The sequence below is a fragment of the Microchirus variegatus genome (genome assembly GCF_963457635.1).
Source record: "Microchirus variegatus genome assembly, chromosome: 23".
NCBI classification, from domain to species: Eukaryota; Metazoa; Chordata; class Actinopteri; order Pleuronectiformes; family Soleidae; genus Microchirus; species Microchirus variegatus.
The window spans coordinates 5,079,291-5,097,569 of record NC_139824.1 but is presented as its reverse complement, the minus strand read 5'-3'; the positions used below and the strand labels follow the sequence as shown (position 1 = coordinate 5,097,569).

General features: G+C 41.4%; 1 protein-coding gene across 1 annotated transcript; it reads right to left on the bottom strand.

The window, feature by feature from the left end:
- Nucleotides 1-675: 675 nt before the first annotated feature.
- Nucleotides 676-17,753, bottom strand: ern2 (endoplasmic reticulum to nucleus signaling 2). The gene is made up of 24 exons (XM_083909551.1): nucleotides 17,456-17,753; nucleotides 16,271-16,388; nucleotides 14,893-14,926; nucleotides 12,808-12,880; nucleotides 12,648-12,720; nucleotides 12,360-12,482; nucleotides 12,156-12,257; nucleotides 11,465-11,524; nucleotides 11,153-11,369; nucleotides 10,636-10,714; nucleotides 9,971-10,121; nucleotides 9,265-9,416; nucleotides 8,813-9,001; nucleotides 7,224-7,377; nucleotides 7,031-7,129; nucleotides 6,634-6,724; nucleotides 5,191-5,380; nucleotides 5,011-5,107; nucleotides 4,724-4,923; nucleotides 3,732-3,879; nucleotides 3,313-3,440; nucleotides 3,112-3,235; nucleotides 2,893-2,960; nucleotides 676-1,946 (listed from the first exon to the last, which is right to left on the bottom strand). Exons 1-24 carry the CDS (start codon nucleotides 17,543-17,545, stop codon nucleotides 1,764-1,766), a joined length of 2,943 nt encoding a protein of 980 aa, XP_083765677.1. The 5' UTR covers nucleotides 17,546-17,753; the 3' UTR covers nucleotides 676-1,763.
- Nucleotides 17,754-18,279: the final 526 nt, after the last annotated feature.

Below are 18,279 nucleotides of genomic sequence, written 5' to 3'. Positions count from 1 at the left end.
TTTCGATATCTAAAATCTGAATTTCACACTATACAAACCCCCGCAGCGTGGCTTTAGCTACTGAAGTGGAAAGAGTTAGGGCATGTGAAATTGGTCTTATTTTGAAATCCTCGGCCCCAAAGGCTTAAAAGGCCTGACATCTCAGCATGAGTCCACAGAATTCAGCCTTCGTCCTCCATTACACTGGGCCTACGCCTCCTGGGTCATATCTGATGTATGTGCACAGTATAATATCATTACTTCTGTAATCATCATACTTCATCATACACATCTTAAACCACAGTGTTACGACCAGGCCTAAGGGAAAAACCTGATCACAACAAGAATAAAGAGACTCCCTCCTCCCAACTTCCAAGAAACCACCAGCAACACACAAACAGAAACCATGTTAAAGGTTCATTAAAACAAAACACAAAATGTCTGCTGGCAGTCTGGCTGTGAGAGGTTTGAGGAAGATCATTGCAGCTGGGATGTTCAGGCCTCTTATTCGATTCCCTCCTGTGCAGGACCAATCAGCTCCCAGGATCCACCTAGACTCATTCACTCAAACACACACACACACCTGCAACCCATCTCACACTCACATGCAGACACATACACACAAGGAAAAAGTGGGCACGACCCTGGGGTCGTAACAACAGGTTGCTCTTTACAAACTCAACACCACACTTGATGTATGTCATTCTTTGGTACACCCAAAGCGTCAGTTTAATTCACTCATTCAAAAGAAAAAGTACAAAAGATTTATTCTTCATCAATTATTCCACTGCAGAAGTGTACACAAACCTTCATCCAGTAGTTACACGGAGGAGATTTCTTGTGGCTCTGACTAATCAGTAACATCGTGTAAGGTGTAGTTTAAATAAAAGCTTAAATGTTGACATTCAGGAGTGGTGATCCAGTGAAACATACTGAATTTCTGTTGAAAATGAGACAACGATACACGTCTGTAGCTTGAAATGTAGCATAAAGATTTGTACTGCTGCCCCGACACAATAGTGGTAACAACAATTTCCCATGTTTCTGCAGTGCCAGTGATATTTGACTATTATTTCTTAGCAGTGCAGTAAAGGGACATGGAAGCAAACAAACAACATAACAATAATGATAAACAGCAAATGTAAATATTTCTTACATTAGTATTTCAGGTTTTCAACTGTGGAAAGTTCTATTTAAATCTATTATTAGATTGTATTGGTTGCAAAAGATGACATGTTTGACACTCGGTGCACATATTTATTTCAAATGTGCGTGAATGTTCATAAAATAAGTAATAATTTAGTTTGGATTTTGCAAATTTGTACCAGTCTGTCCCTTCAGATTTTGAAATAACTCTTATTCTGAGAGCGAGAGGAGAGAAGGTTAGAACCCTGTCATTTTTCCAGGTGAATTTACTGTATGTATTTTAGTGAAAGTCTTTCATTTAGATCCAGTGATTCAGTTTGTGGCACTTTTTGGTCTTCTTTTATACAGACTGAAGACTTCTGACTTTGGCGGTATATACATTCTGTGTTTTGCTAGTGTCCTTTTAAATTAACCTCCTGGGCCACAAAATGCAGCATAAAATTAAAATTGATCAATAAAACAATTCAAGGTTTATAAAAACTATTTAACAAGTCCATATCTTCCCTCATAAAACAGTATGGGCTTTACAAAAGCAATAACATGGCAATATTAGGGATTTCCATTGCTCACCAAAGATTACACCTGAAGGATGTGTGCATTAATGCATTTAGAGAGTGGAGTGCTGAGTCATGTGAGGGTTATTTGGAGCTCGGGGTCAGATAGTAGGAATGAAATAGTCTCTCGTGGGCACAGATGTGCAGAGCAGCGTGCGTGTGCATTAGTAACCGTGGAAACCGCGAGGTAAAGTAGCAGACGAAGCCTTCGGGCAGCTCGCCGAGAGTCTCCTGCACCTCTGGTGGCAACTCATGGTAGTGATGTTTCTGTAAAGCAGGATGAAAACAGAGCAAAAGTGTTGCAGTGTGTCTGTTTATGTCAAGTTAGACACTTGTCCTCACTGAAAATATGGCTGTGTTTGAGAGGACACAAGGAAAAACACATCTTTAAGGAATCACAAAATAAAATGTATGCCAACTTAAGTTATGCTATCTCCATAATATGTTTGCTATTAAGACAGCCTTTATCTACAGGAAACATTTGTAAAATCGCTCACTTTCCAAAGTCCATCGAGCAAATCTGTGTTTTTATACTGAAGTCACAAGACAACACATTTGAACTTAAAGGTGCATTATGTAATAAATCTAAAGCAACTGGCCATAAAATCCTCCTAATATGTCACAGAGACTCAGGAATAATGTTCATATAACAAACTGAACTCACCAACAACAACAGTACAGCCAAAGTATTTGCCTTAAAAAAGGCAGACTGCAAAAATGTTTATGTTTTGAAATCATGTTTTTGGCATGTGGCGCCGTCTACCAATCATTGCAGTCAGTAGAGTCTCAGCTGCTGAGCAACCACGGGTTGCCAGTTACGTCAGAAAACCTAAAAGACCTCTGTATTTTAAATTTGAATGTAGTAACCGTTTTTGGCCACATTCTTACATATGGCACCTTTAAATGGTGGAGTAATGGTGATGTAAAATGACCGATTTTCATGGATGGACTTTGGTGCAAGAGATTGAGCAGTTTACAAAGCAACAAAATCTTCATTTTGCAGTCAGAAAAGGCTGACTGTTTTTAAGATATCATATATTTAAGTATAGATTTTATGAGACGAGCATTTTGTAAAGAGGCTAAAATCTGTTTTTCCTGGTGTTGCTACTGGCAGCCATGTTTTCACTGAAAGCAAGCGACAGTGTGTCCTACTGGTTTCAAGTGTAGGGGGTGCATGGGTTCCACTATATTGTGAGTGCACACATCAACTGACCTTATTTCTCATCGCTCTCAGCAGATCTCGAACAGAGTTTCCTTTATACGTCCGGAAACGACGCAAGTCTGGAATGTACATAAGACAAAAAAAATATTTCACAAAGCATTAATGGCGTTGTTAGCCATAAATGGACAAAGAGCTTTTTGAAAAGAGTCATAGTAAGAAATAAAAATCCTTAAACAGGAAGATTTAGTGTGGAATCATGAGCATGAATACCTGTTTGCAGAGGCACAGTGATGTGCATCCTCCAGTTGGTTCGGACCACAGCTCTTCCTGCCGTCTCCAGTCTGACCACAACAGGACTGTCTGGTGGTTCCTTCTCTATGCGGTCGCTTACGTCCTTTGTACAGACACATACACACAATGAAGTCTGAGAACTCTACCAAAAAAAGCCAATAAACAAAGTCCTTAACACACCTGGAAAAAGAGCAGCTGCTTCTCTGGACTCCAGAAGAAAGGATGTTTTAGCACACAGGCGGTGGAGGGGCGCGACTCGGCCTCAGTGCTGATCATTTGCTCAATCAGATCCCTGGCTATGAAGTCATCTGTTTCACCAGAGATACAAATATTGCTTTCAGGTAAGTCATTTTTAATTCCATTATTTAAAAAAATTAGAAAGCAAAACACTTTCACATTTAAGAAGCTGAAAAATCTGAAAGCTTGTTTTAATTATTGAAAAAAACACTCCAACCAATTAATTGATTATCAAAATAGTTGACGGTTAATTTAGTAATCGATTGATTGAATAATCGTTGCGGCCCAACACTTGTTTTAGAATAAATACATGAATAATCCTTAAGATTCACAAGACCCACAAGCACAGACACTGCCCTCACCATGCATGTCCTCCATAAAAAATGGGAGCGAATATTCTCCTGACAGGATGTTGATCTGTCGTCTCAGTGCGTCACCAAACGGGTGCTGCCCCCTGCTGACCACGTAGTAAAACACACAGCCAGCTGAGAACACATCCACTGCTGCTGTCTGAAGAAAGAACAAAAAAATGTATTGAGTACTTGCTGTGCAGCCAGGGATTCTCAATCACCTTCTTTTACATTGTAAAAAGGATGGATAAATAAATGCATGGATGTTAATGTATTTCGATTTTCGTTTTTCTGTTTGCTTTTTTATTTCAGTTTAGTTTTAGTTAATTTGACAAATGATTTAGTAGTTTTTATTTAGTTTTAGTCTTAGTTCCTCGGTTATTAAGAGAAAGCCTTGTAGACGCTGAAAAGGATGAAAGAATGTGCGACACCAAATATGAATACCTTTAACACTGAATTTCATTCTAGCCACCTTCTTCTCCCTCACCTGGAACTTTTCATGAGCGGCTCCGAAGATGAACTTTAAAATTTGAGGGATTTTTCCCTTTTAATTGCGTCCCACAGATGTTCCTACCAGTCCTCATAATAATACACTTACTCTTATCTATCAGTGGGTCGTACTCAAAATAGTCCCATATTGGGCTGTGTTGTTTTTAATCCTGCTGCAATTTTAGCAACTTCTAGCTAATCATAAAGGACATTCTTCTTATGCCGCAGATGACAGCCGCTATACTGCCACCCTCTGGAGGAAAGGTAGCAGCACAGTGGCGGCCGCAGGACAGGCAGTAATCAAGGGAGAAAACAAAGCTGAATTTACCTACAATTCAGTTTAGGTTAAGTTAGTTTTGCTTTATTCATTGTAGTTTTTATTTTGTTTTCTTTTTTATTTCAGTTAACTATTTTTTTCACTGCTAGTTTTAGTTAGTCTTAGTTTTCATGAAATATAATAACCCTGGTTCAGAGGGTCACAGACTACCCACTCTGCCCTGTTATATGCATCTTACTGGTTTATTTCCAGGTGTTTCTCGTAGTACTTCAGGAGCTATCCACCCTTCAGTTCCTGGTATTCCTGACCGCAAGGAGAAGCTGCTCCGACCGTCTTGGATCTTCTTACAGAGTCCAAAGTCAGAGATGAGAGCTCGGACCTGACCCAGCACGCTGGGACCAGACAGGAGGATGTTTCTAGGTTTCAGGTCGCGATGGACTAAAAGAAAAGAGGAGGGAGAGTGAATTGTAGTGAATAATGAGTGTGTACTTGGATAAATGTATTTCCTGGATGTGTATCCCACACCTATGTTGAGTGAGTGGAGGTGGGAAAGACCACACATGGTCTGTTCCAGTAGAGTTATAGGATTCAGCTCAGGAAAGCAAGATGGATCCTCCACATACTGCAGAGAATACAGACACATAACGTGATAAAGTGCTGAATAACAGTAGCAAACAGTGCAACACTGACGGTACAAACACTCACCTGTTGCAGGGTTGCGGTGCACAGCTCGATCGCGATGTACGTGAAGAGGCGGTCTCGCTCCGTGCAGAAGTATCTAATGACGTTCGGGTGAGTGTCAGACTCTCGAAGGAGCTGCACTTCTCTCTCCGCTACCTCAAAACACTCTGGCAGGATTCGCTTCACCGCTACATGCCGTCCGTCAAATTTACCCCTGATGTCACGAATGGAAAACATTCATAAATGAAACGCAGTGTCACATGCAGTTTGTGTGGCTCTGACATGTTGTAAACAAACACAGTGGAAAGAATTTACTTTTTGTCACTGCTGACATGCTGTCTCTGTCCTTTAAAAATTATTAAAGGTCCCATATTATACCCTATTTCTCCAAGTTAACCGAGTTCCCTGGTGTCCTAATGAACATGTCTGTGACATGCTTTGGTCAAAATACCATAAGAATGAAGCACCACAGTAGTTTAATCACCCTGCCAAAACAGCCCTGTTCAGAACGCTCTGTTTTGTAGTATCTCTTTATCAAAAAAAAAAAAAAGTAAGACGAAACTTAAGGGACAGGAAATGACATCAGCAACAAAGGCTACTGGCAGCAGTTAGCATTTGGAACAGTGATCATTTGCAGGCTCTAGCAGGCACATTGCCGCTGGACAGATAAATCCTCTGAGGCTGGAAGTTTGTGTAGAACTCTGTGCTGCACTCTGGAGCCAAGAATAGAACTAATGTGGACTTTGCACACTTCCCGTTTTCGGATACCGTTGCCATCGCCAGCACTCTCGTGTGTTTTACGGACAAAGTGGAGCTCCGCGAGACAATAATTCCAGGAATTTAGCACATTGTGACGTCCCAATGAGCACGGAAGTCAACATTGTGTGCTTTATCTCCTGTACTTATACTGAGGAGGACCACAAAAACTTAAGTGAGTCATATTTTTTCACACTTTGACAACTGGTAGGGCCTCCAGAGTCCCAGATATATATCATTTAAATGATTAAAAAGTTGATTTTGCATAATATGGGACCTTTAAACTTCACCCAGGGGGATAAGTTCATTTTCAAGTCCTTCTGAAAGTTTTTTTTTTTTCCCCAAGCTTTGTTCTCAGTTTGAGGACTAACATCAGAAGAGTACTACATAACCAAAGAGCCAAGTCAACTAATTACAAAGTCATGGAAAACTCATTTAAAATGTACTTAAGGTAAGGTCCTTCCTTTATAGAGGAGGTGTTTTTACAGGAGCCAGAACTGAAGATGAAGCTTACTGCACAAAAAACTGCTGTGAGAGGGCCACTGTAGGTTCGTGCCATGCTTGTGAAACATTTTGCAGTAAGTGTTCCCTTTTTGTATTTTGTAAATTCGCCATTATAGTTTACTGATTACGGCCATTGCTATTACCCAGAGAAGCAGCACTGCGGCGCTTTAAAAACACACGTATACGATACACATTATTAACTCATACCTGAAGACAAACGTTCCTGCTGTGCCGTGTCCAAGGACGTTAGATGACGCAAAGGAGATTTTTCCCACCTGCACCTCCTCACTGTTTCCTTCTGTGCGAAGCATTCGTAAAAAATAAAAAAATGTGTTTTTAAAATCACAAACTCAGATCAATTAAAAGGGCTGAAACAATTCACTGATTATTAATCAATTACTAAATTAATCGTCAACTATTTTGATAATTGCTGAATTGGTTTGAGTGTTTTTAAACAAGATTAAAACAAGATTTCAGATTTTTGCTTCTTAAATGTGCTTTTTTTTTTGCTTTCTTTGCTCCATATAACAAACGACCAAACGAATACTCTATTAATCACGAAAATAATAAACAAATGAATCGATTATGAAAATGAAAATGTTACCTGCTGTAAGTTTGAGCCCAGTTGTGCCATTTCTGTCACCATCTGTGGTGCTGCTGCTGTGAGGATGATGCCCGGATGGAGGGTCAACAGATGCAGAGTCTGAATATAGACATGTGTACATGTATGAATGCATCTCCAGTTTTGAATAAAGCAATATTTGAATATCTGAACAAAATGGAATCAAGCTGCTTACCACTGGAGCGGCTAGTGTCAGTGGAAAGGTTTGTGTCTGAAGAAGCCGAGATCACAGTTTGAACGTTAGTCTGCATGTTTGTTTGCATGCGCTGGAGATGAGACTCAAAAGCCTCCTCCAGTTGCCTTTGAGCTTTCAGCTGCTGCGCTGCACGCTGGAAAAAAGTCAAAAGCAAAGATACAGATCACAAGCTAAGAAACACAGGCTCATCTCAACTCTCTGCAAACAGGAAGGTGAACTAAAAGACAGGGTTTTAAATATCACATTCATTCCATCCCTTTGGCCTGTTCCAGCGAAATGAGGCGCTGGGAAGAGGATTTGAGTTTAGCTAGCTGGCACATGAATGACATCAATCCTCTCATTTAACTCAGTTCAATTCAAGTAGAATGTTGGCAGTAGCAGAAATTATGTTGCTGTCAGACTTCTTTGCAAATATTTCTAGAAATATTCCATAGTATATTTTGGAATATTTCTAGAAATAGTCATCCTCGACTATGAACTCTGTCTTGACAAACAGATTAGCAATGTGGTCAAAAATTGTTTTTACCAACTCAGAGTGATCTCCCGCCTCAAATCCTTCCTATCTCATAAAGATCTGGAGATAGTTATCGGGACCGTACCTATGTTCCCCGGGTCCTATGTTCCCCGGGTCCTATGTTCCCGCTTTGTATGTGACCGGGGAACATAGGACCCTTTCTCCAACCCTAACCCTAACCCTACCCTTTTTCAAAAAAGGGTCCTATGTTCCCCTGTCACATACAAAGTGGGGAACATAGGACCTTTTTTGGAAAAACGGGGAACATAGGACCCGGGGAACATAGGTACGACCCCTAGTTATCCATGCCTTCATTACATAATGGCTGGATTATTGAAATTCCCTCTACCTCGGCCTCCCCCAAGCCTCACTCAGACGTCTACAGGGGGTCGTACCTATGTTCCCCAGGTCCTATGTTCCCCACTTTGTATGTGACAGGGGAACATGGGACCCTTTTTTTGAAAAAGGGTAGGGTTAGGGTTAGGGTTAGAGAAAGGGTCCTATGTTCCCTGCTTTGTATGTGACCCGGGGAACGTAGGACCCGGGGAACATAGATACGGTCCCGTCTACAGCTGGTTCAAAATGCAGCTGCACGTCTTTTAACTGGCACCAGTATGCGTGAGCACATCACCCCCATTCTGCATGTGCCATGCTCACGGCTCAAGCAGAGAGGTGACTGAGCCTTTTCTGTCGCTGCTCCACGTCTGTGGAACCAGCTCCCTCAGGACATAGATCCGCCCGCTAAGTCTAAGCTAAAACCCACTTTTGCTCCCTGGCCTTCCTTTCGCCCTAACCATCTACCTCCTGTTCTTGTCTATGTGGTGTGCCCTGTTATTGAACGTTATTGATTTAGTTTTATCTTTGCTATTTGCCTTTTATTGACATTGCACTTTGGTCAGTGTATGCTGTGTTTAAATGTGCTCTGTAAATTAAACTTACTTACTTACTAGAAATTATTGCTTTAAGGATAAAACTGTATGATATTTGACTGTTTCTGACTTTGAAATGCAGGCTTTACATTTCATACAGATGGACATGAGAAAGACAAACTCACAACAGGGTACGTGAGTATGAAGGCCAACCATCCTCCCACCAGCAGCGTCAGAACAGCCAGAGTCAGACGGTCCTGAGTCAAGTAGACGGGCAGCACAGTGACCGGCCTTGATGCTTGTCCTGTTGTTCGCCCGTCCACCCCTCCTCTGTTTGCATTACTGTCGCCATGGCTACCAGCAACTGCCCCAAACTGAAGGACACAAGGACACAACAGGGAGACATGATGAAGAATTTTTAAAATCGTGTTTGTCTGCTTCATTTTATGTAAAGCAGTTTGCGATCAATGTGGCTGTTAAAGGGACATTTAGTATTTTATTACATCAATTCTTGGTTCTCTGGAACAGCTTTAAGCAGGCTATAACGGAGAGTAATAGCCTAATAAGAGAGAATAACTGCCCGATATCATTTCAGTAATTTACTGACTCTCTGGTGTAAAGCTGGGGTGTGACTCACATATCGTTGCTGGTTGTAGGAGGGAGGGGAGACAGTGGAGGCAGAGGAGCCGGGAGGACGAGGGGGAATGACTGCCTCACCAGAATGCTGCAGGGAGACTGGGAAATCCCTCAACATGGTGGTGTGTGCGACAGGCGGGATCTCATGATGGCCTGAAACACAAATCCAGATTTGAGAAAGAGTAAAGAGCTGTGGGAGAGATATTTCAGTCCTGAGGGAACTTTGCAGCAATCTATACTAAGAGTTATTGTTTTTCATAAATTTCAAACAGTAAAAATGTAAATGTAAATGTAAAAATCTACTGTAATATATTCATACTTTTATATTTATGCAAACGATTGGCCTGATTTGACTATTTTCTATATATAATTCTATACATTATTCAATGCACACTTTATCCATCATCACAAAGACAATGTGTGTAAAAGCGTCTACACTAACATGCACTAATCAGTCAGAACATTAAAACCAATGGTTTGTTTTAATGTTGTGCAAAAGGGTCGAGCACCACCAGCTTTGTTGTTTCCATGTGTGTCAAATTCTGTGATCATTTGCATGGTGGTGGTAAGCGACTGACAGGACCTCCAGAGTCCCAAATATAAGGATTTAAATTTTTAAAAAGTTGATTTTGCTTAATATGGGACCTTTAAAACTGCATACATGTTTCCATACATGTTTCCATACCATGGCTATTGTGTTTACCTACCTATCAGCAGCCAGTGGTTCTTCTGACTGTTGGTGCTCCCTGGCGGATAGCGTACATCAGTGGACGGCGTAATCTCACACTCCCCTCGCTCTCTGACCGTCACTCCAGCCGTAACTGGACCTTCAATCCGAGCCAGGGTCAGACCCCGAGGCTGCCAGAAACAGAGGCACACCATTTTAATATCACCGCAATTGTCATCAGTGTACTTACTCTCTATTACTGCACTATTATTGGTCTGATATAGCAGTACAGAATGCCATTATAGATGTGGATGTTCAAGGAGAATGAGTGTAAACTCCATCCATCCATTATCTACCGCTTTATACTCCACAGGAGGGTCGTGGTGGGTGCTGTGCCTATCTCAGCTGACATAGGGCGATAGGCGGGGTACACCCTGGACAGTTCGCCAGTCCATCGCAGGGCCACATATAGAGACAAACAACCATTCGCTCACACTCTCACACCTATGGTCAATTTAGAGTGACCAATTCACCTAATCCCCATATCGCATGTTTTTGGACTGTGGGAGGAAGCCGGAGAACCAGAAGAAAACCCACGCACACACGGGGATTACATGCAGACTCCATGCAGAAAAGCCCTTGCTTGTACTAGCCACTACACAAGCCGTATGGCCTACCTCGGGTGTATTAAAAGTTCCAACTCACCACTAATGAGACTCCGTGGTGGACAAGGGAAGTGGAAGCATAGAGATGAGAGTCCAATTTCCCAACATAGAGAGTAGGCCTTCAGGAGAGAAAAACATCCTTAGCTAAAGAACATTAAAGTCACAAGCTTGGTTTCTCTGCAGGAACTTACAAGTTGATTTATAAATAATACCAAAGTATTGTGTCCGGACAAACAAAAATGCTATGCACATTTCCACTTCCCAGCCATCCCATGGCGATTAAGTTTTCACTGTGTAACTTTTTCCAGTCATAACTTAACTTTGCCCCCCAGCTGCACTAACAAAAGTATAAATAAGAGTATTAATAAGAATCAGTACCTATAACGAAGATAACATTTGAACAATCTTTTTGTGGATAAATGATGATATAAGGACAGCAAACCATGTGCTTTCCGCAAGTTTTCTTAACTACAAAAACACACATGAACATACAAAGCTTCTATTGTATTGTATTAATGTGGAGAGAGTGTGTTTGTGAGTGTATTTTTTTCTCTTACACAAGTTGCGTTTGTGCCCTTGCCTGCTCCTTCACAAACTGATAGCTCCATTTCAAAGTGGAGTGTGTGTCCGTCTGATCGGCGGCAGAGGAGAAGGTGAGGAAGCGCAGCGTTTCCATGGCGAGGGACAGGTGGGGGGCGTGTCTTAGTGAGTCACCAGAATACAGGTAGACTCCCACAACAGGCGAGCCGTAGTTCTGACTCCACAGGACATCACCTATGAGGTAGACAGTGTTACCAGAGAGATTATATAAAAGCATACATAAAGGTAATAACATATTTACATAAAGGAAACCACACACCACTGCCTACCTGTCTCTCTGTCCACTGTCACAACAAGACCATCACCACTCGACACAAGATGGGCCATTTCTAGAGGGAAGGCAGGCAGCACAGGTCAGTGTCAGACGAGCTGGACTACATCATTTTCACTCATCATATATGAGGTGCACCTTCACCGTGATAGGACTTTCCAATGAGATCATCGGGCACCTGCAACTTATTCAAAATGTAAGACAAAAAGATCTGCCCACTTCACCCTTGTTTTAAAGTTTCTTCACTGGTTGCCAGTAATTCTGAGTTGTATTGCTTGTTTTTAAATCCTTAAGCAGAGCTGGAAAACAGTTATATATATATGTTTATATTATATACATATATATATTCCTTCCTACATATCTACCAGATAAAAAATGGCCTATTTACTAACCAACTACTGTATTTTATTTACTTATTTTATTTATAAGATAATGAGTAGAGGTTTGAGGGTATACATTTTGTGATAATATCAGTCATAGAAATAGCAGTTAAATACAGAAAAAAATGTACTGACATAATAAAATGTGATGTGAATTTGATATTGGTATGATTTGGTATAATGTGGACTTGGTGGGTATAAGGAACATTAGTTCCAAAAAAATGTAATGCTCCAACATTTCATGCAACTTGCAAATGATCACATTATTATCCTCCAGGATTATATCAGACTGTGTGCATAGAGACGTACTGTAGTCTTGTTTTTCATCATAAGGTGGAGCAGAGTAATCATTGTAGGTAGCGTTCCATCGCAACTGCCGTGTCTTGGTGTCAAACATGGTAACAACATATTCTGGAAAACAAACAGGCACAAAGTTACTAGATATTAGGCTGAGAGCAATGAGAGCAAACTGCCATGTGAACATGTGTGCATCTATGTAATTGTGTGACATACCTGTGCGTCCTATGTAGAGCAGAGGAGTATTGGGACAGATGGATTCGGAGGAGGAGGTGGTCAAACTGGTTTGCTTCTCGCCTGTCTCAGGATCCACAACAAACCAAACGTCCTGCTTTTTACCTGCATGACCGCACAGCCAGACAAGATGTGCCACAAGGTATGTCAAATATTTAGATACCTGTCTTCCTGCTGCTCTGACAAGTATGCAAAAAGACAGACAGTCTACATATTCTTACAAACATGCGCCCACCCCCACCACACATATACAAAAACACAATGACTCACCTGTGTAGAGTACACCATCAGAGCTCCGGCAGGGAGCTGACTGAACCAGCTCTGGGATGGTAAAAGGCAATTTCTGCAGATGCATCAACACAATGGAGTCAAATAGTGCAAACAAACACACAAACTGGCACACAATCACATAACCTGTTCTGTTCCTTACCATTAGGCCTTCCTTGTGCTTTCCACCCAGTATATATAAACTGCCATCATTGGGGTCAGGGAGAAAACCTGGCCTACAAAAACAACATGCATAATGAGTACAATGATCCATTTATACTGTACACTACCGTTCAAAAGTTTGGGGTCACCTATACAATTTTTTTGTGTATTCCATTAAAACGTACACTTTTATTCATCAAAAGAGTTGCAAAATTAAAATATAGTCAAGACATTGACAAGATTAGAAATAATGATTTTTTTTCAAAATAATAATTTTGCCCTTTCGTCAAAGAACCAGCAAAACTGTTTTCAGCTGTGCTAACATGATTGCACAAGGGTTTTCAAGGGTTTTTTAATCATCCTTCTAATGTGATTAGCAAACACAATGCACCATCAGAACACTGGAAAGATGGTTGCAATCACTTAATTTCCCAACGCCATCCCTAATTCCTAATTTGCTTCGATTGCTAGTATTTAGATTTATATATAGATTTACCTTTTAATAGTAGCCTATGCTGACTTTTCAGCATAGGCTACTAGTGCGAAAACCTTTTCAAGATGCTTTTCAAGAGGTTATCATTCAGGTTTTATTATGTGCAAATTGAAAATGCACACAGAAATAGGCTCATGTAAATCCTATTTATCAGTATCTTGCATTCAGCTGACTGCACTCTGTGCCTGTGCTCAGAAGCACCTGGGGCAGACAGGCACATGCTGGTCATGCTCACTGACCAAATAAAAGCTACGCCAGCTAAAATCTGTGTTTATTGAGAATATATTTGCTGCTTTATCTTGCAGTTGGACTTTTCATACAGGAAACTGAAGTATGTGTCACTTTGTAAAACACTCACTCCTGTGCACCAAAGTCAATTCCACAGGCTCTGTTGATCCACTGCTGCTTTTATTAGCATGAGCTCAATATGACATCCTCATAAAACAATAATTAAATAGATGAAAATAAACATAATCAATCAAATGAGGCAACAGTAGATCGGCAATGCCCTTGCACACTGATTTTCTCCATGGACTTTGGTACAGGAGAGTGAGCTGTTTATAAGTGACAAGCTTTAGTTTCCTGTTTTACTCTTGCTGTCTAACAGCACAGTGAAGCTGCAAACATGTTCTTAAGATAGCACAGCAACATACTTTTCTTCAAAACAATTTGTATGTTGCATACAATCAGTAGCTTTAATGAAATAAAAGGTTGAAAAACGATCATTTAAAGCTCACATAGAGTGGTCCTGTTGCACATGTTAGTTATGGAGGTCTACTTACATACATTAACTTGTTTTTATGGTCAAAAACCTCCTACTTGCTGTAAATGAGCCGATAGAAATCCTCTTTTCTGACGATGTTGCCCAGCCGTGATATTTCGGACATAAATCTCACACCCAGAAGATAGACTGTGTTGTGATTGGCCAGCCAGCGTAGAGCCTTCCCAACTGTCTTGTGATTGGCCAATACCCGGAAGTGACATATTCAGCACTCCCGCTCTCAGAAGCGCAGCTCCCCCGTCTGGAACGGTGGATGCATCGCTACTCATTATCAAAACATTGTTTTAACAATGCTGCCGCAGTCCCATTTATGACTTTGACCCGGAGTCAGACCCAGAGTCAGAAGACACTGTCGCTCGTGAAACACCTCCACAACGGACGTTATTCTTCTTCTGCGGTTCAATGTATGCAACCGGATGTGCCCGGAGCAGGAGGATCTGCTGTTCAGGAGAACCTCTGTTTACATAACCGGACCGGGTTTTTTCAGAGATCTCGCTGAGTCCGAGATTACAATAAAACACAGCGTTCTCAGCAATGGCTGAACTGTTTGTTTCGAAACTTCAGGGCTTCGTAAACAAGGTAATGACGCAGATACACACTAAAAAACAGCGTTAATTTGAACTTCCGGTCTAGGTCCGCTTTAAAATCAGAATCAGAAAGGAAAGTAATGACAACAAATCTGATGATATTTGCTGTGGACCTACTGTACTTCACAGTTTTCAATACACACTGCCAACAAGCCAAAAACAGAATATTAATATCTTGACCTACTGTATGTTGTGTGTGTGTACAGGTATGTGTAAGCTACTCACTCTGTGAGGTAGACAGGCACTTGGATGATGGGGTCTGAAAAAAAAAACAACACATTTTTATCAGAGATATAAGAATGAAAGTAAACATCCAGAAAGAACCCAATCACAGGACACACCCTGGACCTAGTCATAACATATGGCCTGTCCACTGGTGTGTCCTCTGTTGTAGACCTGGCTGTGTCTGACCATTATTGTGTATTTTTTGATATCTCCAGTTTTATCCAACAGGAGGCCCTGGTGAGAACAGTGAGGAAGCGCTACCTTACTCCTGAAGTGGCTGCAAATGTTATTATTTTATTTATAACAGCACTGCTGACATTTTACTTGCACCTGCGATTTTAATGTTGATAATTTTAACAGTTAACTGAGGTCAGCCCTAGACTCAGTGGCTCCACTTTCCACAAATACAGTATCAATCAACCCGACACCACCTTGGATAAATACTGAAATAAAACAACAGAAAAGGAATTGCAGGAGCGCAGAGAGAACATGGAGGCAGACAAAATGAACAGTATTTCGACATATTTCGGGGCAAACTCAAAACCTGCAATAAAGCAGTAAAACAGGTAAGATCATCAATTATCATCTCAGATAAAAAGAACTAAAGCAAAAAATATTAGCCCCAAAGTTCTGCTTGAAATGCTTATTTTCATTTCAAGTTTTTTTGGTCAAAAACTCTGTTTTTGGTCAGCCTATCTGCCCATTTTCTAATTTTTCCAGAAGGAAGAATAAAGTATATTCTTTCCTTTGATAGTTTAACTCATAGAACACAATATTCTGTGGGTCTTGAAAGATGGATCAAAAAGCTCGAAAACGGCTGACAGTATGGGACTCTCTGCTCTGAACATGGCTGACGGTGAAAGAGTTAAGGTTCTTTTAATGGTTTTTAAGTGTCTTCACGGCCTTGGGCCTTTTTTTATCTGTCTGACTTGCTTTTACCGTATCAGCCCTCCCGGACCCTGAGGTCCTCCGGTACTGGTCTTTTATCTGTTCCCAAGGTTAGAACCAAAACCTTTGGTGAAGCCTCATTTAATCCTTGTGGCCCTCGCCTACCTTTTGAACGGTAGTGTATGTGATTTGTTAGATAGATAAGAACAATATTCACTGTTTTTCTCCCACAACATAGTCGTAGTATTACACAGTATAGTGGTTACACATTTTCAATATAGTTAGTTGGTACTTAATAAAGTCTTCCTCACCATTAATTTAATTTATTGTGTGGATTGTCCCTGTTGATCTAACCAATGAAGCAATGTCACCATTTAATGTATGCACGTTTGCTTTTGTGCTTCTAATGACGACAAGCATTTCACCTTATTCTTGTTTATAATTATTATAGTGTGTGTGTGTGCGTGTGTGTGTTTGTGTGTATAAGAACCTTCTCTCAGGGTCCACTTGATGTCTCCTGACTGTTTTGAGACAGCATGCAGACTGCCATCCAGTGTCGAGATGAACAGGAGGGACTCTGGGAGGGTGACCGACCTGACCCCTCCAACCTGATAGGGAGGGAGGGAGAGAGAGAGAGAGAATGTAGGCCAGCTGTCTAACAAGCAGTCCGGTCACTGTGTCATGTATCCAACATGCATGTGTGCAAGGGTGTGTGTAAGTGAGGAGGTGTGTCAGGTCTGTCGAGGGTTAATTTTCAGCTTTGCACTAACTTTCTGCTCCAATAATCACACTGTTCCTCATTTACCAGGATATCCTTTCTCCCGTCCCCAACACTGAGACTGTGTGTGTTTCTGTGTGTGTGTTTACCGCTCCCATATTTACCCACCAAAGAATGGCAACTGGCACTGCAGAGAAGAAGAGCACTCTGTGGTACAAGCACACCAGGGCAAACACTGAGTCTAGACGTACGTCAAGGATTCAATGGTTTGTATTTGTCACATGTATATGTTACATAGTAACACAGAGTGAAATGTACTCTGAATCACAACATCTATAAACAACAATTTGTTTTTCTTTAGGTGAATTTCCTATGTACTATTTCAGTGTGTTGTATGTTGTATGTTTTGGTTCATTTTATGACCCATTGTCGTCCCTTTGTAGTCATTTTTTTTCTTCTCTTCCCATGTGGTTCTTCTGTGTGACCGTTTGGCATCTCCTTCTGCAGTAATGTCCCTTTTGACATTTTCATTCATTCATTTCATTTGGCATGAAATTATTTTTAATGAGTCTGTAGTTCTGTGCCCATATAAGGTCACTGAGCATCACTTTGTGCTCATAGGTGACTTTCACTGTAATTGAGACATTTCAAAACAATGAATATTAATTGTCACTTCCATGCCGAGGCTGTCTCTCTCTCTCGCTCTCTCTCTCTCTCACACACACACACACACACACACACACACACACACACACACACACACACACACACACAGCTAAACACTAAAAGTCATATCATGTCATGGCAACTTAACTCGATCCTGAAATAGACACAGAAGCGCAGCAGGAAGCCATTTGCGGTGTGAGTTCCGCGAAGGTAGTAAGACACTTATCATCAACATCATCAACAACAACAACAACAACAACAACCGCAAAAACAGTCAAAGTCAAAGTTTACCTGAAAGAATTTCCCCTCCCAGGACAGCAGGAGAAGGGTGAGCAGCAGGCGGCCAAGTGCCCCCATGACCCCCAAAACACTATGTTTCATGGCTGTGAACAAACACGACTAACGCTATTGAACTAAAGCTCTCTCCACTTCCAGCGCGGGCGTCCATCGGTCAGAAACGTAACACCGGCCGTCAAACGTCGCGCTACTAACAGCTACTAAACACGGTGACATGTAAACTAGTAGTGGCGCTTTAAATCCATAATAACAGCAACGCGACGGCGGGTTGTTGCCACTGTTCCGTGTTTCCGTGTTGGGACGGAATCGGTGACGTCACCAGCGAGCTGTCAAACAGTTAAGTGTGGGGGGGGGGGGGGGGGACTTCTTCCCCGTTCCCGCGTTGAGTGACAAGCGGCTCAGCCAATGAGCGCAGAGGCTCGGGCCAGAAGGGGAGGGGCGGTGGAAGCGGCTGGAACACGTGGAAAGAGACAGCAGGACAGTGGAGAAAGCAACATGGGCGTCTCTTTGTGCAATAGAAAGTAGTGGAGGGCGTCATTATCTATTGTTCACTTTGTGTTTTTGAATCATGCACAGTTCCTATTTCAGTGGTGACAATTTCACATGTTGTTTGAAAATACAATTTAACTTTAAATTACTGCTGTATTTTGCTTAATGTAGTGCGCACACACACTACACATGCACATTTCAGGGGTAATTGTGTTTGACTGGAGTAAAGGCAGTCTGAGCCATCAGTAAGGCAGTGCTCACTGTGTTACATTTTGTGCTTTCTGGTATGAACAGGTGTATACTACAGTGTAAAAAATACATAAATAAAA

Coding starts and splice junctions, on each gene's coding strand:
- ern2 (XM_083909551.1), bottom strand. CDS start 17,545: ATGAAACATAGTGTTTTGGGGGTCATGGGGGCACTTGGCCGCCTGCTG. Junction 12,881..14,892: donor GTGCCTGTCTACCTCACAGA/GTGAGTAGCTTA, acceptor TTGTTTTTGTAG/GCCAGGTTTTCTCCCTGACC. Junction 4,924..5,010: donor CCTCCACTCACTCAACATAG/GTGTGGGATACA, acceptor CTTTTCTTTTAG/TCCATCGCGACCTGAAACCT.